Below are 20,351 nucleotides of genomic sequence, written 5' to 3'. Positions count from 1 at the left end.
CGAAACAAAATACGGAAGCTTGTTTGATAACATTGTTGCGATTTGAATTGTGCCAATATGTTTTCAAAAAAGAGGTCAAAAACAGAAGCACCAAATTGGTGTTTCCGGTTGCTTCTACACGGTAGCAAAAGCACGGTAACGATTAACATACCCTTAAAAAGAGCAGTATTGAACACCCACCTAAGCAGAAACGTTGTTTTTATTTTGAGTCAAAATAAAAACACGGAACAAAAGCAAATGCCAAACATACCCTAATAGAACTAATGTGATTTATCCTTGAAACAACGTTCATGCCGATTCATACAGAAAACCCTACGGCTGCTCGTCACTAGTGCAATGGGAATGATCCAACTTATACAGTGATCTTCAATCCTCATATTAACCACATGAACAAACCTGTTGTTTTTTATGAGATGAATATTCGCAAGTTTGTTGTTCTTTTGAAATCGTAAACACAAACTAATAACAAACTTTAAAACCACATACAAATAAAATACGCAAGTGCGTGTGCAAGACCCATTCTTCCAATATACAATTGTTCAAGGCTCCAAAAGGAAACTCTCGAAGCCTCTAAAGACCGAGTTGGTATTTGGTGCGCTGGCTTGAAGCCTCTAAAGACCGAGTAGGTATTCGGTGCACCATGACCTAGGTTAATCAGAACTGTGCATAATCGGAACTGTACGTGTGCAAGCACCATCAGGCGCACTGAATATCTATTCCTCAAGACCAGTCTCCACTCCAACTCATCCGCTGAGCCTAATGCTGATAGGATAGGAATCGATCCTTGGAATCAGTACTTCAATGAAATATAGCACTTGCAAAATCCCTCGAAATGGTAAGGATGTGAACTAAATCAATAATTAATTAAATATTAAATTTGAGTACCACAAAGATGCAAAATAATAATACATTTCTGCATTTAAGAAATAATAATTCAGGCCAAACGTTAAGAGACTTCTGTTGCTCCATTTATAGGTTATATACATATACACCATTTGAAGGGATGCTTTCCACCCTGCTGCCTGATGTTTTAAAATCAAGGAAGAATGAAACAAAAATATGGTCTCTCTCATTAGCTAAAAAAAACTAGCTGGAGGAGAGACAATGGAACCGTCAAACGTTATCTGGCCAAAATTCCCTGAAAAAGGCCTGTTCAAATTCCTTCTCCTTTAGCCGCTCTTCAAACTCTTGCATCTTTTTCATCCTTTTAGAAATGGCCTTTGCTTTATTTTTAGAAGGCACCTGATATAAGATGTGACATCAGTAGAAACACAGAGAAGGGGAAGCAGAATGGATTTCCTTTTAGGTCTCTAGCCATGTACATAATAAAGGAAAATCAACAATGCAGACATGTCATAACTCATCTAAAATGAATAATTGGATGGCCAACTCCTTGATCAGAAAAAAGTTATATGCTAAAGTTTTATCTAGTTGCAATATAGAGCAGTGCTACATGAAGGGCATTCTGGGCGCTCTGATGGCGAGCTTGTGCCCTCATCTATCATATTGAGGGTGTTAAGTTATCTTGCACTCCATCCAATGGATGAGGACACAAGTTCACCTGAGAGCGCCCTAATCGTAGCATTTTCCATTGCTATATCACAAGGATTCACTAGTGATTGAAAAGTCAAACTATACAACTCTTTTCTCAGTGAAGCTAGGCTATCAAAACAATATAAAAACATATTTTAATTGCCTTTTCAAATAAATACTACATACTTCTATACTACTTGCAAATAAACATATGCAATTACATATAGAGGCTAAGCACATTAAGTACTTCCAGACATAATTTGCTGATGTGTTGAGTAAAGATGATTAAAAATGGAAATTTCTTCAGTTTTGCACGATTGATTTTGATGAAAATTTTGTATGGCGCATTCTTCCCCCACTCCCCCCTCCCCTTCCTTTTTTTTGATAAGGTAATAATATTTGTATAAAAGAGCGTTCAATGGGGAGTGTGCATGATGCATTCTTCTTATGTTTATTTAGTTGCAAACAAAATAAATAAAATGAAATTTAAATTTTTCAGTAAGGAAAGAACATTTTTTAATATATATATATATATATATATATATATATATATATATATATATTACTATTTTTATTAGTGGTATGATTAATTTATGCATTCTTCTTATTTTATTTAGTCATAAAAAAAATTAAAATAAAAAAAAATTAAAATGAAGTTTAGAATTTTCAGTAATCCAAGAACATTTTTCAAATTTTTTTTTTTTCCTATTATGATTAGTTGTATGATTAATTTATTTTGGTTTAGGATGTACTTATTCTATTTGAAGCATTTTTCCATGAAAGCAAAAATTGTCAATTCCAATGCTTCAAGCACCATTAGTAAAAAACCAAGCATCAGACTCTGATTTTCGCTAATCTAGTTGGCCCCAAGATTTCTCAATGTTCAAAACATGATTTTTCTATGCACCATTGACATCCAAGCCATGTAAAACCCCCCATAACTTCTCTCATGCACTCAATCATCCTTTTTTCAGCCTTGCAACAAAAATTCCCAAGAATTATTTTGTTCGTCTTTCTAGTACTTTAATACATAATCTTTTTACAAGAGATGGAAATTTGGCTTCTCAATTGTTCTCTTGAACCATTTTATCATTTTAGTCCTTTTCTATCTGTCACTTGCAACCAAAGGCTTTCAACGCTTTAACTAGAAAGGTCATTAACCGATGCTGGTCCGGCACTTCTGTCTATGTGGGGTGCTTTCCTTAACTTGAACTGTGACAGCTGAATTCTCAAATCAGCCTCTCTTCCGAGGGGTTCACTTTAACTTGTTTCATAGTTCAGTAAATCTCTCACATTTTGTTCGCCTTTTTTCATGGTTTTCTAAGAACTCACGTAAGCTCTCTAGTTATGTCCATTACCGAATAACATATATAGATATATGTATATAAAGATATAACAAATAAACAGGTAAAACAAATATTCCAGATTTTTGCAAGTGCTAATGAAACTTACTTTGTCATTTTTCCCATCGGAAGCGAGCTTCTCAATATTTTCTGAACGTTGTGGCATCTTCTTCTTTACTTTATCTGCACCCAACCCTCGCTTATTCTTCTTCAAATAAGCCTGTATAGGTTCTAGTCTCCCCTGTTTGCACCATGAATTAATTAATTACATTCACATAGAATTACAATCAAATTGAGGTTAAAAGGACAACGCAAAGTGAATTAAGATAGAGAATAGCTACTATATAAAGATGCAGGAAGAATTAAATATTTATATCCTCCAACCAGTAAAATGGAGTAGTTTCTAATAACTTGATGGAAAATATTATTCTCATATCCAAATTCAGGTCCCAACACAAAAATTACCATAGTAGAGTCCAAGTTCAATAGATCAATGACTTAGCATGCCTTCAGCATCATAATCCAACTTACAGAAGACTTTCCTTTTACCAGAACACAATTCACTAAAGAGGGAAGGCAAAAAAGTAAGATAGGAAATCAAAACAACCTTCAAAGATACTTTCTGATACGATAACAAAGCTAGTTCACCATCAAAGTAATGCACTAAGATTTGAAACAACTTAATTATAATGTTTTCTCACTCAATGTCAAGTCAATTCATGTAATTAATTGGGGTAAAGCAATTTATATGGTAGCTATATATTGGTCAAAGAAAAGTTGCATACCAGCCAACATGTTTCATATTCCTATAACATCATCATCCATGAAAAGGCCCGTGAAACAATTATTTGTATACCTTGTGAAAACACCACATATGAGATTCTTTTAGGGATTATTATCCTATGCTATCCGGACTCGCCGATGCCGGCAAGAGTGTCCGTATCGACATGACACAACACGGACACGGGATGACAAAAACACACAAAAAGGATATGTAGGTTTACTGGTTGACGCTTGAGAAGGATTAGGATTTTTTTTCATGTTTTATTTCTTAAATCGGCTGCCATTCACGGTGTTAGGAAGCTCACGTTCCAAAATAGTGTCTTTGAAAGGTTCAAGATGTCACACCCCCAAACATGTAAAGCTCTAAAACCTGAGCTAATCTCAAGATCAAAAATCCAAATCATCGAGTGTGATTCTAGCTATGAATGTTAATGTCACAAAATTAAAAATAAATCAATTAAGTAGTCCCACAAATATAGAGGTCAAGCTACTCGCAAATTCACTTCAAATGGTCTAGAGTCACAACATTATTAATTACAATAATGTAATAGTTTTTTTTTAATACAAGTCCTAAAGCCATAAATCTTGTAAAAATAAGTCAACTATCAACCATTATTTTGCAAGTTGGATCAAGTGTTGTATAACTTTTCTTTCCTATTCTATCAATATCAATGTAGAATTGAATGGGTATTTTAGGAGCATGAGGAGTTTGAGGCAAGGTGATCCCCTCTCACCTTCAGTCTTGTCTTATCTATGGATGTTCTCTTTGGTACAATTGCTCTAATATAGACCAATGCCCTTTCAGATATTACTAGAGATGTCGAAAGAGAAATATTTCATATTTGCTGCAAGTGACCCTCAGTCAGTTGCAACTCAATGCTTCTCTTCAGGTTTTCAGCAGCGAGACAAGCCTCAATCCTATTAGCAAGAACAGATGTGTCTTCATGTCAAGAAAATGACTCAGATGCTGATGCTATTAAGTAGATTCTTAATTTCCAGAAAGAGGTATTATCTATTGAATACCTAGCAGTGCCTTTAATCACTTCAAGCTTGGAATATGAAGATTGCAACTCTCTGGTTAGTAGGATTACCTATAGAGTTAATCATGGACCAACAAGTTCCCATCCTTTGTGGATACTTATGTCTCTCCAACTTAAAATTCAGGCCACTTTGTAACTACATCTTATTTTTCAATTCAAAATTAGTTGATTATGGTCAAACAAGCTTAACTAAAGAACCATTAAAAAATTCTCTCTTTGAAAAATGTACTGTTAAAAATCACCTGCAAAACTTAGTTCTACAGTGTTAGATTATGACAGACCCAATCCATTGTCAATATTAAAGAGGTTTATGAGGAAAAATTCAAGAGAAGTTGTAATATCACCTTCGTCACTCTATTTTCCAGGACAACAGGTAGGGCAGTTAATTATACCAAGCTACCTCCAAGTCAGTTGAAGTTCTGTTTGTCACAAGCACGCTTAACATAATTCATCAACTAATATGAGCTGAGCTTGAGTCAAATACTTGGGCTTGTTAGTTAGTTAGTTTTCTGTTTTCATGGCTCATTAGTTATATAAGAGAACATAATCAACCAACAATTCGGCTAAGGGAAGCTCGGACTTTGCACCATATGTAATATGACTAATAGCACAATGACAACAAATTCAGATCATATTTAATAGGCTGTTTCACAATTTTCTATTCTCAGTGTCATTCTCAATCTATTTGAATTTCCTATGGCCTAAGAGTCTAATAATATGAAAATACACTAGATGGTACCCTGAGGCTCTCATAGGTCAAAGTGAAACCAATGAATTTGACCTAGGGGAGGGAGAGGGCGAATAGGTCTTATAGAATATAGATGGTTTCCAACTTTCAACTATCTTTTCAATTTCAGTTATTTTAATTTAAATTCCAGTTAGTTTATTTGTGAGGATTGATTCTCCAATTCCAATTAGTTTTTAATATCAATCAATCAAACCACAAATAAGCATAAAACAGGAAGTAGAGTAGAGAAGAATGAAGACGCATGATTTTCCGTGAAAAACCCTAGAAAAGCATGGAACCTAGTCCAGTCATACACAATCCACCATCAAGGAAGTGATTACAACTAGGTTCACAGTTAACTCACCCTCGAAGCCATAGTTACCTCTAGACACAAATGATGCCAAACTTTCCCCCGAAAGTCTCGAGATCATTTGTTCGATCATCTACAACATCCGCTACTCACAAATCAGCTTCTCTAATGATTGCTCGCCCATGTCTGCTCTGTTATCCGGTTGAATAGGATTAGATTGAAAATATGCTCCTTGTAGAGTGTTCAATCACACAGATGGTCATTGGGAAAACCTAGATTGAATAATCTCACAAGCTCGCTCTCTTTCTAGGACTTTTCTCTCTCTAGAATATGATGAAGCAACATGGAGCATATGTGACATAAATTTGAATCAAATGCATTTGCAGCATCAGGGTTCCATGATCAATTTTCTTCTAGATGGAAAGAATACTTCTCAAAAGCTGAGAGTTACTTTTCGCTTGTACTACTAGCTACATATGCAACAAATGACATCAACAATGTATATGGGAAACTGAACTAACAAGTTTTTAAATTTACCAAAAAGAAATCATGACACATATCAAAGCAGTTCCTGTAAGCTGGCAGAGTTAATACATACTGTAGAAGGATATAATAACTCTGTGAAATTCTATTCAATGAATTGCAAGAGTGACATTGAGGACAAGGCTGGAAAAAACACACACACACACACAAATTATCTCAATGACATAAAAGATAAGGTTAGTACTCAACAAGGAATATTATCAGCCAAATTATAACAAAGTGCAAGAACGTAAAAGGCAGACAATTAATTATGCAATTAGAGAATAAAACAAACACAGGATGAACCCATTATTAGTTTCAAACTCATTAACAGAACATTTATGTAGTACCAACTATTAAATATCATAAACAGCTGTAAGAACTGATTAGAATGAACATGTAAAAATAAAAATGAAAAAATAAAAATAAAAAAGGATTTAGAGAGAGAAAGGGGCAAGGGCACCTGCTCAGAGATACCTAGGCCGGTTCCTTCTTTCCAACCATGTTTCTTCAGAAGCTGCAATATTCCAATCATATGCCAACAGTCAAAATCGTTCCACGACAAAACAACAAATAGATGGAAAACACATATACATGCTACACACACATATATGTATGTGTGTGTTTATGCATGTATGTAGTTTCTGATAATTACAGAAGTAAACAAAACCCTAATCTAGGCAGTTTATATATGTGTGTTTATGCATGTATGTAATTTCTGATAATTAAAGAACAAGTAAACAAAACCCTAATTTAGGTAGTGTATATATATGTGTGTGTGATTCCAGATAATTAAAGAAGTAAACAAAACCCTAATCTAGGCAGTATATACATAAATATATGTGTGCGTAATTCCAGACAATTAAAGAAGAAGTAAACAAAACCCTAACCTAGGCAAAACCCCCACAAATACATATCCAGAGAGAAGGGAAAGAAAAGAGGAAACCTGGAAACCAATATTAGAGGAATCGATGGGTGTAGTAGATGAAGTGGAAGCCCCGGGTTCATTCCCAACCCCAATTCCACGGAAACCGTCAACTTCTCTCATTTCCTTTTCCTTTCTTAGTTCATTACCAGCGATTCCCTTTCTATTCAAACACTTTTCCCTTTCCTTCGTCACCTGACCTTTCTGCTGTACAGTAGTATCATAAAACGATATAAATCGAAATCAGAAATTTACGTATGTTATACGTCGGTGTTTGGCTGAAAAGTCCGTGTCCGGGATTCTCAGAACTCCGATCAACTCAAACTTGATGAAGATTTATTGTTTTTTTTTCCCCTGAAACTTGATGAAGACGATCGATGGGTTATTTTTAAGAGCGGTTTGAGCCGCCTCCAATTTTCTCGTGTAGCGGCGGACCGTCAAATAGACTAACCGACCTGTTTAATTTATTTAAATACCCTCAATTTTTTATAATAAATGACTGAAATACCCAAAATATTATTATTATTATTATTATTAGGGAAATGCGTATGTGCTCAATTTCTCTCCTCTAAACCATTGCAACCAAGACCGGTTGAAGCTTCGCGACAGAAAAGGAGAGGGATTTGAGAGTTGACAAAGAGAAGGAAACATCATTAGGCGTAAACATCATCTCCCAGATGAGAAGGAATTATCCAAATCCCATCATCATCCTGAGACATGACCTGAATTGGTAGGAGGCATGGAGAGGAGAAAGAAAACAAAGAGGAGAGAGAAACAATCATTGGTATGGATAAGGATATAATGGGTATTTTACTTAATTAAGTGAATAATTTGTCGTGGAAGAGATGTCCGTCTAGAATAGTTTCATTTTTAAGAGATGTCCATGTAAATTCCTAAACCAATGGGGAGGTCCGTGAAATTAAGGCAAATTATAGGAAAGGTCTGTATAAATTACCTTTTTTAAAGGGTTAAGTACAAAAAAAATCCCCTCATTATATACCAAATGCGCAAGAAACCCTATTAGAAAAATAAAAAATTAAAAAATACATATAACTCCCTGTATTATCTATCTCATCTAATAATCACTTTTTAGTAATTTATTTATTTATTTTTATTTATAAAAATTCTAAAATACCCTTCTAAGCAACAATTAAATATCTATCTATATCTATACTATTAATAAAAGTGTAAAGAGTTTCAATATTTCATTTTTTATTTATAAATATAAAAAATATTTATTAATTAATATAAAAAAGAGTTTTAAAAATAGTTTCCATAAAACTCTAATACAAATTACATATTTATTATGAGTTCTTAAAATGTTTAGAAGAGTTTTTATAAAATTAGTAATTAAAAAATAAATAAAAATTCATAATAAATAGATAAATAGGTAATTTGTGTTACAGTTTTATAGAAATTTTTTAAAAACTCTTTTTATATCAATAAATAAATATTTTTTTATTAATAAATAAATACTGAAATGCTGAAGCTCTAAAAGTGTAAAGAGTTTCAGTACTTTAGTATTTCAGTATTTATTTATAAATATAAAAAATATTTATTAATTAATATAAAAAAGAGTTTTTAAAATAGTTCCTATAAAAGTCTAATACAAATTACCTATTTATTATGAGTTTTTAAGGTGTTTAAAAGAGTTTCTATAAAACTATTAATAAAACTGTAAAGAGTTTCAGTATTTATTTATAAATATAAAAAATATTTATTAATTACTATAAAAATGAGTTTTTAAAAGAGTTCTAATAAAACTCTAACCCAAATCACCTATTTATTATGAGTTTTTGTTTTTTCAATTAATATAAGGTGCTTAGAAGAGTTTCTATAAAACTTAAATTACCTATTTATTGTGAGTTTTTTTAATAAAATAAAATATAATTAGACAAGAAAATATATAAAGAAAATAAATAATTTAGTATCTCTAATTAGACAAGAAAATATATATAAGAAATATATACAATGAGTTTTTTAATAAAAGAAAATCTAATTAGACAAGGATATATATAAAGAAATGAATAATTTATTCTCTCTAATTAGACAAGAAAATATATAATTTATTATTTTAAAAATTTTGTAACTTATTATCATTATTTAATCTTGTCATCTGTTTATCTTAATTAATATATCAGTGTAATTATTAAAAAAAATCAATTTTAATTACTATTGAGAAAATAATTATTTAATTACTTTGTTGAATATTAATTTTAAATTACATTTTACTTACGTGCAATATATACATACATATATTAATATATGGGTGAAGTGCAGATAACACCTCTAATGTATACTTCCGATAGCACTTTTACCTTTATTTGAAAATGGGTGCAAATAAACCCTTTAATCTTTTAACATTGTACGAAAATACTCCTCAAATAGAAATTTGACCTAAAATAATGTTGTAATGCCCATTTTGCCTTTTTACTATTCCGAAATTGACCAAGGAAGTTTTGTGTATATTTTTTTCTTGATGGGTTGACCCGTTTCAATTTGGGTCAGACCCAAATTAAAGTGGGCTCACCTACATACACTCACACCGGATCTCAGCAAGCTGGGACCACGTGGGTGCAACCATATCAAATCCCAACCCTTGCTTGGATTTGTTTCGGGAACCAGAGAGCTAATAAGTGCTCAAATGTTGCACATTTTAGCACCGAAGTTAGGGTATTCTAGTCCATTCATCTATCTCACTTTCCCGTTTTAGTTCTAATTCATGTTTTTGTCTATTTCAGGTCAATAAGGTTCAAATGAGCTAAAAACAGCTTATTAAGTCTTCTTTGGAGTTAAGAAGAAATTCCGAAAGAAGTCTGAAAATTGGCCTTGGAGTAGTCTCGATTGATCAAAGATTCACCCTCGATCGTTCGAAGCTTCACGATCCTTTGAAGCCACGTCAGCAAAGGGATAAGACTGCCACCTCATTGTTCGAGAAGATTCTCGATCGATCGAAACCCTTTTCGATCGATCACAGTGCCACGTCAATGCCAGCTAAGCGGATAAGGTTGCAGTTGTCAAGATAAGCATGCCACATCATTCTCGATCATTCGAAGATAATCTCGATCCTTTGAGGTCCCTTTCGATCGATTGAAATCCTGCTGGCAGTGAGCTGTTTAATTCCCGAGTGTGCTCAAACTTCGCCTAACTTTTGGCTACGGGATTAGACTAATGAAAAGGTTATTTTCTGACTTGTTGCCTACACAAAGAGGCTTGTATTTAAATCAAATTAAATAATTTTTTGTAGGGTTCTCAACTTTTAGCTAGCTTTTACATCGATTATACATAGTTTTTTCTCTCTAGATTAGAGTTTTTGGGAGCAAGAGAAGAGGCAAGAAAGGAGCAAGAAGATGAACTCAACCATGAAGATAGCCTTTGAGGGTTGCAAGACAACACCCATGAGTGGCTAGATCCTCATTTTTGGGCTTGGAAAAGCCCATAGGCTTGCCTTCTAAACCCTAGACTCTTAACTCATTTGGGAATTTTTGTTGCAAATAATGTATTGACCTTGTGATTTAATAAATCTTGTGATTTTCATGATTTAATTATTCCAATTAACCTTTCAATTTTATTTACATGTCTATATGTGATGAAATGGATGGTTATGTCTCTATATTAGATTATACAAATTTGATGCATGTCTATGTGTGTTGGAATTGTAAATCTAGTGATGGTCATGCATAGTGCTTATTGGTTACACTTGTGATTGATTTGATGGATTACACTTATGCTTGATGGGTTGTTTCACACCCTTAGTTAATTAGTTTAATTTTCTTGTCATTAGAGTAATTGTAGTGTAATTACATTTAATTTCATAGATAGGTTGACAATTCATGCTTGTATTTGATGATTCATATTTGTTGTCACATGATATGCATTTCTTTAGATTGTTGTATGCTACAATTGTAGATTTATTGAATGGTTAATGTCTTCACTTGATGGGTTGTGCTACACAGTAGTCTAAGTAGACAATTCACACTTGTTTAGTTATCCATGCTCATTGTTTTAATTGTTAGCACACACTTAGTTTACAACATTTGATTTCCCCAAATTTGTTAAGAACTAGTGGTTTAGAAGAAGAGCTTAGCAGTAATTTCAATGCCCTAAGGCCTCTCTCTTATTCTCTCACCTTAATCATATTTTAGCTTATTTAAATTGCATGTTTTCAATTCATTTGTAGTTTAATTAAACCAACTAAACATCTTTTTGATCATTCGACCTACTAATCTGAATTTGATTCCAAAATACACTTGCGATTTCTTGGGATGGTCTCTACTCTCTATGCTACATTAGTAGTAGTAGTTGTAGTGGTTTATAAATTTAAATTTAACTAAAGGCTTCTTGAATCGACCACTTTCTCGCAGTTTGAACATTGATGCCATGGCACTGTCAAGTTTTGGCGCCGTTGCCGGGAATTGCTAACGTCGTATTTGGAATTGAATAGGAATTATTACTCTTTTGATCCTTGTTTTTACTTTTTATTTTTATTTTATTACTTGTTACTCTTGTCAATTAGGTACTTAGAGCTAAAAGGAAGCAAACATTGGGCCTTGAAGCAAACATAAAAGGCAAGCAAGCATATATATCAAAAAAGGAAAAAAAAAAGGCATAAAAATTCTTGAAGTTGCCTAAGGACCTTTGTGAGTATATCTTAACTCTTCTACTTAATTGAACATCGGCCCGTGTGGAGGCCTTATTAATATTGTTAAATCATCAGCCCGTGTAGAGGCCATTTATTTCTTGTATTGTTGAAAGCATGGGATTATGGGAACAATGTATGTGGAGGTTTGTTGATTGATTGTTTATTGTTATAGAGGAGGAGTTATTGTTTTTGTTGTTCGTTATTTGTGAATGCTTGGTAGGAGATCACTTCATCCATCTCTTGTTCCGTTGAATCCTAATATTGAATCCATTTTTCGTAATCTAAGGGGTAAAGGAACTTCTAGTGATAATCTTTCTACTGTTGATCACCCCATTACATCAATGGATGATCATATTGAGGATCTCGATCATGTAGACCAACAAGGAATCTACCACCCTAATGTGCAATAACATATAATATGCACATTCTTTTAGGGATGCCTAGACCACTTATTCCTCCTCAACCAATTGGCCAAGTTCCACTTGGAATGCCAAGGTCACTCTTTGCACCACCTCCCGTTGTTCAAGTTAATCATGGAGCTCAAGTAGAGCAATAAACCCAAAATCCTCCCATGGTTTTGAAAGATCACTATGTGCCTAATGAATATAATGCGCCCACATGCATTCGGCTTCCTCTATTTAGAGCACACCATTATGAGATCAAGCCACAAACCATCCAAATGCTTCCGAACTTCTATGGCTTAAGCAATAAGGAACCATACAAGCATTTAGATGAGTTTCTTGAGGTGTGTTCCACCGTGAAATACACGGATATGCTGGAAGAGGTTTTAAGGTTGAAACTCTTCCCATTTACTCTAAAAGATAAGGCTAAGTATTGGTTTGCCAACTTGAGGCCTCTTTCCATAAATTCTTAGGTAGAAATGCAACAAGACTTTTTGAAAAAGTATTATCCCGCCTTTAAAACCAACTCTATGCGAACTTTAATTCGTGAATTTGCACATAAGGATAGGGAGCTTCTTCATGAGGCTTGGGAAAGATTAAATGATTTGCTTAGGAAATGTCTCTACCATGACATTCCTAAGTGGCAAATTGTTTAACATTTTTATGAAAGTTTATTGGAGACCCACAAGGGCATGGTTGATGCTTCAATGAGAGGGTCTTACTTAGATAAGCATGAGGATGATGTTTGGCGATTATTTGAAAGCATGAGTGAAAACTCTATACATCGATCATTATCCTCTCGCAATGGTAGAAATTCCATAGGAGAGAAGAAGAGCTCTCACTTATGTCAAGTAGAGAGTTCTAAAGACATTTTCGCCGAGGTAAAGACTTTAACTCAAAGATTTGACCAATTCTTGGCTAATCAAAATTCGGCCATCAAGCATCTTCCTATCCCCATCATCATCATCATCATTCTAATGAGACTTGCATGACATGTTCTAGTTTGCTTCACAATTCTCCCAATTGTCCCCATGGACATGTTTCAAGTGAGTAACATGAACAAGTCAATGCCGCTTTCACAAATCAAGGGAACAATCCATTTTCAAATCAATATAATCTGGGTTGGAGAAATCACCCAAACTTTTCTTGGAAAAACCAATGAGATGGTGCAAACCCTCCTTAAAATCAAAGTGGTTTCCAAGCAAAATATGTTCCCCCTCCTTTGCAAAGTCAAAATGATCAAGGTTATCGTCCATCCTATCCATCTCAAAATGTGAATCAATATTCTTATCATAAAAGTTCCAATCCTCAATCCTATTCTCAAAGTTTATCTAGAAGTTCCGCCTTTGAGGAAAAAGTCTTTTCGGCGTTGGGAAGTTTGGAGGCTAATACTCAATTGCTCCATTCCCATTCTCAATCCATTGCCAAGCTAGAAACCTAAGTAGGGCAAATAGTTAGCACCTTGAATGCTAGAGAGAGAGAGAAAATGCCTCTTCATCCTGAGCCTAAGCCCCCATGTATGGTGGAGACAACTACCTCATCGAGATGTCCCCAACATGAGCAAGTTAATGCGGTCACTACCTTGAGGAGTGGGAGAGTGATAGACAATCAAGTTGAAGTACCTAGTGAAGAGAGTGAACCGGTGCAGTCAAGTGTTGACACCCGTCCCGTTTCCATTCCTATTCCTCCTTCACCTAGGCAAAAAGATCACATTAAAGAAAATCCATCATCTAAAGCCTTTAAAAATCCTTGTGAGCCAAAAGCTCCATTTCCACAAGCTTTTGTTAAAATCCACATCTTTAGAGAAACAACAAGGTAAGGTCAATGAAATGATTAAAATGTTTCAACAAGTTAAAATCAATCTTCCTCTCTTAGATGCCATTAGACAAATTCCGGCTTACGTAAAGTTCTTAAAGGAATTGTGCACTCTTAAGAGAAAGAACAAAAGCCAAGCACCTAAGAAAGTCTTACTTACCGAGCAATTGAGCTCGATCTTGCAACACAACACTCTCCCTAAATTTATAGATCCCGGTTCAACTACCACTTCTTGTACCATTGGTGATCATGTCATCAATAGGGCTCTCTTGGATTTAGGGGCAAGTGTGAACCTTCTTCCATATTCGGTATATGTCCAATTGGTTTGGGTGATTTAAAGCTAACGTCGGTAATTATGATACCCCCTAATTTCGGAACACGGGTTGATCAAGTCCGCGCACAAAATTAGGGGATATCAAAACAATTAAAGTATTTAAGCAAGTATATATTACAAAAAGAATTAAAAAGAATAGATGACTCGCTGAAGAAAACTAATAAATAATAAAATTCTCCAAATGTTACAACTCGGGAATCCCATAATTCAAGGACCCCTTAACTAACATCCACTATCCAGAAATCCAAAAATAAAACTTAAGTCAAAATAATAATATCCTACTTTGACATAAATAAGAGTAAATGATAAATAAGCCTCCCAAGATGCGGATCCTCAACCTTGAGACTTGAACCTCTAATACCTGAAAGATAAAAAATAAGTGGGTCAAACCCACGAGCAAGTTCTCTCTACCAGGCCTCTGAAAACCAATATAAATATCATCTGACCAAAGTCAATCCTAATAAAGTTTTTTATCTTTAATATACAATGACACACACACACACACACACACAAATAATAATCATTTAACAATGATTAAATAATAATCATTCTTAGACCAATCCACGATTTCCTTTAAAGAAAAGTTCCTTAACCTCAATTCCGTCCTAGACAATTAATTAAACATTTAAACAATATAATTAAAGAATATTATATTTAATTCAAAACCCAATAATGATTTAATTATTTAAATCACACAGCCAATTTCTAGACTTTGACAAATCATCCATGTCTCCACCAACATTATTTTATTAATATATATAAAATAATACATTAACATAAATTATTCTAATTTAAGAATATCTAATCCTAATCCAACCTACACCTACAATAATCATAAATGAAATTTTAATCATTTAACACATAACAATTTAATTATGCATTGGCAATTCAACCATGCCATTATAAATATATTTATTTATATACTGGCAACTCAACCATGCTTCCTTAAATATATTTGTTTAGATATTTATACTTTTAAACTAGCAATTCATCTATACTTCCTATGTATGTATTTTATTCATACAAATAATAAGGCAGTATATTTAACCCTTTGGCAACTTATCCATGCCTACGATTCAACTACGTACCAACCTTAAACTTAATTAATATGCCAAATCATACATAGACATCTTATACATATAATAAGCATATCATTAATTAATAACTAGCCTAATCTAAATATACCAAATAAGAATAATGATGTAATCATCTTAAATAATATATACATATACATATATATTATTTAATATATTTATGTGTTTAACACCATCCTTAATAATCATTGATTATTTAAAATTATACATACATATATATATACATATCATTCCATACAACTTATAAATGAATTAAACTATATATACACATATATAAATAATTATATATATATATATATACACACACATTTCCTTCCATAACAAATTATTAATTTATTATATTTACATAAATTAAATGCTACTAAATATGTCAGAAATAGTTTCTCCTAAATACTCCATCTCGGTTTAATAGTTTTCCGACACCGTCTCATTAAAACGTAAATATCTCCTAGTAGGATGGGAATCTAATAATGAAATTGGAACCATCGGAATGAGGACGAAAAATCATTGAATTTGAGCTCAAGAATGACCTAATTTTGATTTAAAATGACTTCTCCTCTGCAGAATTTGATATATGGATGATTAGGTAAGGAGTGAATCTGACTTTCAATAGTAAAAGTGAGTTATGATCGTTTTAATTTTGTGTCACAAAACAGGCAAAAGGGATCAGCACGCGCGCCCACGCGCTTTCCACGCACTTGCATGCATCGGATCCAAGTCTCCATGTGTACTGCGCGTTCTGATTGACTGGAGTCTTTCAGTTGCTGTGAGCTCGTCCACATCAAATTATTTCTATGTTGACTAGACCACATCTACGGTCCAGATACACATGCGTACCCTTTTCCATACGCCGGAATGCACCGAATCATTCTACTTATATTAAATTAATCAAATGGCCTAGATTAGCGTGTGTAACATCTTATCATATGCCGCAATGCACCGGATTATTCCACCTAAGATTAAATAATCTAAAGATCTAGATCAGCATGTGTACCACCATTCCATGCGCTGCAATGCACCGTATCAATCCACATAAGTTCAACTAATATAATGGCCTGATTGGCAGGTACACCATCTTCCCATGCACACGCCCACACCGAATCATTTCCCTATTAAGGCGCCGATTCACAGACAGTGTATATATGTATAAATAATATATATATATATATATATATTTTTTTTTTTTTTCAATAAATATAGAAAAATAAATTCTAATAAATTCCTAAAAATACCAGAAAAATATCAGAAAATTTCAGAAAATTCCAAAAATTTCAGAAACCATAAAAAACCATCTTAGGTTATAAATCAACCTATAAATTGATTTAAAATATATGCAACACCTATATATTACAATTAAACCATAAAACTCATAAATATTAAACAATAATAATTCATGCTTTTAACTATTCCAATTAAATCTAGATTTAATCAAATAAAATTAACTTAATGTATTCGATTAATCCGTTCTAACCATGATTTAAATTAATAAATTTAATGTAAAGCCTTGATACTCAAGGTAAAATACTTGTGAGTTCTAAGAGGAAAAATAAAGAAAACTCGCCTGAAAGTTTTGAAACGAAACCGATGCTTCAAGCATTGATCGTCTTTTCCAAATCCGACGTCCTCTTTCTCTAATCCGGCCTCCTCTTTGTCAGCCTTCTCTTCTTCTCTCTCTACCTCTCTTATATTTCTAACGTATAAACTTTTAATAATAAAACCTTATTTGTATATTTATATACATTAACCTAATCTTATTCCTAGTATAACTACCAATTGAAAAATAATAATAATAATTTTTAAATAATATATATATATATATATATATATATATATATATATATATAAACATATATTATTGTAACGACCCAAGTTTTTCAACCCTGGTATGTCAGCGATGACCCGAAAGTTGACCCAGTAACGGATCCAAATTTTGGGGGCGAAAGATAAACCAAAGTCTCTAGAGATATAAATCATCTCTAAGACACAAGAGTAACCTTCCATGAAGTCATGGAACTCAAGGAATAACCGAAAGTGAAAGCTAACATGAAAAGGGTCAAATGGTACCCTATGACTGACAACCAAAGGAACAAAATCTAGTTCAAACTAGACCAGGTACACCACTAAATGGTTTAAACAAGATCAACAAGGTTAAATGGCAATGAACGAAGCAAGGTTAACCTGTTTAGGCAACAACCCAACCAAAACTTGTAAGGCAGCTCAATTTCGGTCAACCAAATTGGAGCATCGGTTTGCTGAAATGAACCTGGAAAAAAAGAGAAAAGAACTCTCAGTTCGGTCGACCGAAGTGACAAACCGGTCGACTGGTTTAAGGCTCGAGATAAAAAAAATGAGTTTTGGTCGACCGATGTAGAGAATCGATCGACCGAAATAAGCCTCAAAGTGAAAAAGGCTACTGGAATTGGGATTTTTTTTGCTGAACCATGAAAACCAAGAGAGGTTCGGTCGACCGAAACAGGCCACCGGTCGACCAAAACTGGGCAAAAATGAAAAGATGAACCTGCTATGCACCAAAACTGAAAAAGAGACTTTAAGCCTCACTTGAATCCCCCATAGCATGATCAAACTTAATTATATGCTAATGTGTGATGATGTGAACATACACGCAAGTGTAAAATAGTGTTTTAAACATGCTACAATGGCCCATGGCCTTATTACATTTCATTTACTCTAAATTACATGTCAACCTTTTAAGGTTAGAAAAGTTACCTTTCTTAAACAAAATGTGGCACCAAATGAGTAAAAGTGTAAATATAAACATACTTGGTCCTTGGCCTCATGTCATATACATCAATTACCTTACGAAAAGTGCACTTATGTTCACATTAGATAAATGAAATCATAGAATACAAGTTTTGTCATACAAAGCTACAAATAGGATTTCACGCCAATATTTTCATGAAAGTGATACTTCAAGTCTACAAACTTCCATGGCTTACTGTGCATCCCAAATCAAGGTCCCTGTACCTGAAAAATGTCCCCACTACGTGGTTGAGTAACATAAAGCTACTAGTAGGAGATGAGCATGCATCAACCTAACATTTTACAATTATATCACTTTAAGGTGAAACGTGTTAAAGGGGCTCATGCCATCTATGTCAAAGTGAGACTCAGGGATCATCCTAAGCTACTCATGCAATTGAAATGGACAACGTCGTACTAGTATACATGCTCGAGTACACTAAGTCATGTTAAACAAGTTATGCATTGTCTAAGCATGCATATACAAATATACAATTAACATAGAAAACTCATGAATCAAGTATACAGGTACAAGTATATTAAGCTAAATGAATTACGCATAAGACAAGCATACACGACACAAGTATACATAATGAAGTCTGATTGCACAAACCAAACATACAATGCGTAAGTATACTAACTAGGGTTTGGATACACAACTAAGGATACAAGATCAAGTATACTAAATGAGATCTAAATACATAAAACAAGTATACAGTTTCAAGTATACTAAATAGGATTCAAAGACTCAAGTAGGCATCAATTCTCAAGCGACAAGTAATCCATGATTAATAACTTGAAATTAAATGCGAAATCGAATAGTGGAATGACTAGGATCCTTGGCTGCTGACCAATCGAGTTATTCTAGATTACTAGCCCGCAAGTTACTACCTAGTGTGCACGTGTATAAGTTATTCTGGGTAATTACGACCCACAAGGTACTACCTATTGCGCACTTCATATGACTTAGGAAACTCACGAATCCGTACTAGGGCCAAACCCTAGCCATCACATGAACATGATATTTACAAGCCTCCAAATACAATAAGTTCAAAATTTATGTAAAATCAATAAGTTAAACCAAACTTATACATTTCAAATAATGTCTAGGAATCAATTTACATGCACAAGTAAGGTGGAATCCACACAAACCATGTCCTAGAGTTCAAGTCTACAATGACATTCACAATGTCGAATCTTTAGTGTGTTATTCGTTACACGCTATGACAATTTCATTTCAATTTTAAAATGCCATCTCATTCAAACGATCCCTAATTCAAATATGTTAAACAACATGGTATGGTCACTGCACAAACTAACTCAAAAACTAATTTGGATCATTGAGACAACAAAATAGAGTTTAATTGAAACATGGTAATTAAATCTCTAGATTTTCTAAAACAATCCCGAATGGCCCCAAATGGATATATACAAGTGAACAAGCCCAAGTCACTACCATTATCAAGTTAAAACTCAATCAAACTAGTGGAACCATTAATTAGATTTTAATTAATTCATTTAATTTAAAATCTCTAGATTTATAAACTTATCCAAATGCTCTCAATTTAACATAGGTTAGAGAACATGCCAAGGCCTATTTTGATATCGCATTACAAGTTGATTTCATGCTTGTTTCAACTATGTGAATTAAACTTTCATAAAAGATAAATATTAAATAAGTTTTGCAATTCTTATTCAAATTTAATATATATTACACAACTCACCAAGGCCTAATTTACTAGCATGCCATAATTTAATTCTAAACTATATACCATCATTAGAATTGAAATCTAAAACAAAGAAAATAAATAAATTAAATTCTAAAAACTTGAACAAGGCATGCTCATAAGTTGTATATGCTTATAAAATAATCAATAAAATAATAATATAAACCTAAGACATCTCCTACCTCATTTTGAGATGAAATCTTAAATCCCCATCGAATTGAAATTTCTCCGAATCCGACGAAACTCCTAGGTTTTGTCGGGGACAACACGATCTACATGAACCCCCAAGAAGCCCCATCAAAATCAGAACTTGACTTCAAACCTGAACTCAAGAAATGGTCAGAAATGAATCCTAAGAAGGGGGAAAGGTAGAGCACGTCGAGGGGAACGATAAA

General features: G+C 33.5%; 1 protein-coding gene across 1 annotated transcript; it reads right to left on the bottom strand.

The window, feature by feature from the left end:
- Positions 1-844: 844 nt before the first annotated feature.
- Positions 845-7,633, bottom strand: LOC132303112 (uncharacterized). Its single transcript, XM_059800199.1, has 4 exons — positions 7,205-7,633; positions 6,722-6,775; positions 2,986-3,117; positions 845-1,242 (listed from the first exon to the last, which is right to left on the bottom strand). The coding sequence occupies exons 1-4, from the start codon at positions 7,304-7,306 to the stop codon at positions 1,114-1,116; spliced, it is 417 nt and encodes a 138-aa protein (XP_059656182.1). The 5' UTR covers positions 7,307-7,633; the 3' UTR covers positions 845-1,113.
- Between the last annotated feature and the right edge of the window lie 12,718 nt (positions 7,634-20,351).

The sequence above is a fragment of the Cornus florida genome, unplaced genomic scaffold (genome assembly GCF_030987335.1).
Source record: "Cornus florida cultivar Cherokee Brave unplaced genomic scaffold, ASM3098733v1 CherokeeBrave_3.0.0_Hap2_Chr04, whole genome shotgun sequence".
NCBI classification, from domain to species: domain Eukaryota; kingdom Viridiplantae; phylum Streptophyta; class Magnoliopsida; order Cornales; family Cornaceae; genus Cornus; species Cornus florida.
Note: the sequence above shows the minus strand (reverse complement) of the source record. Positions and strands in the feature narration are given on the sequence as shown.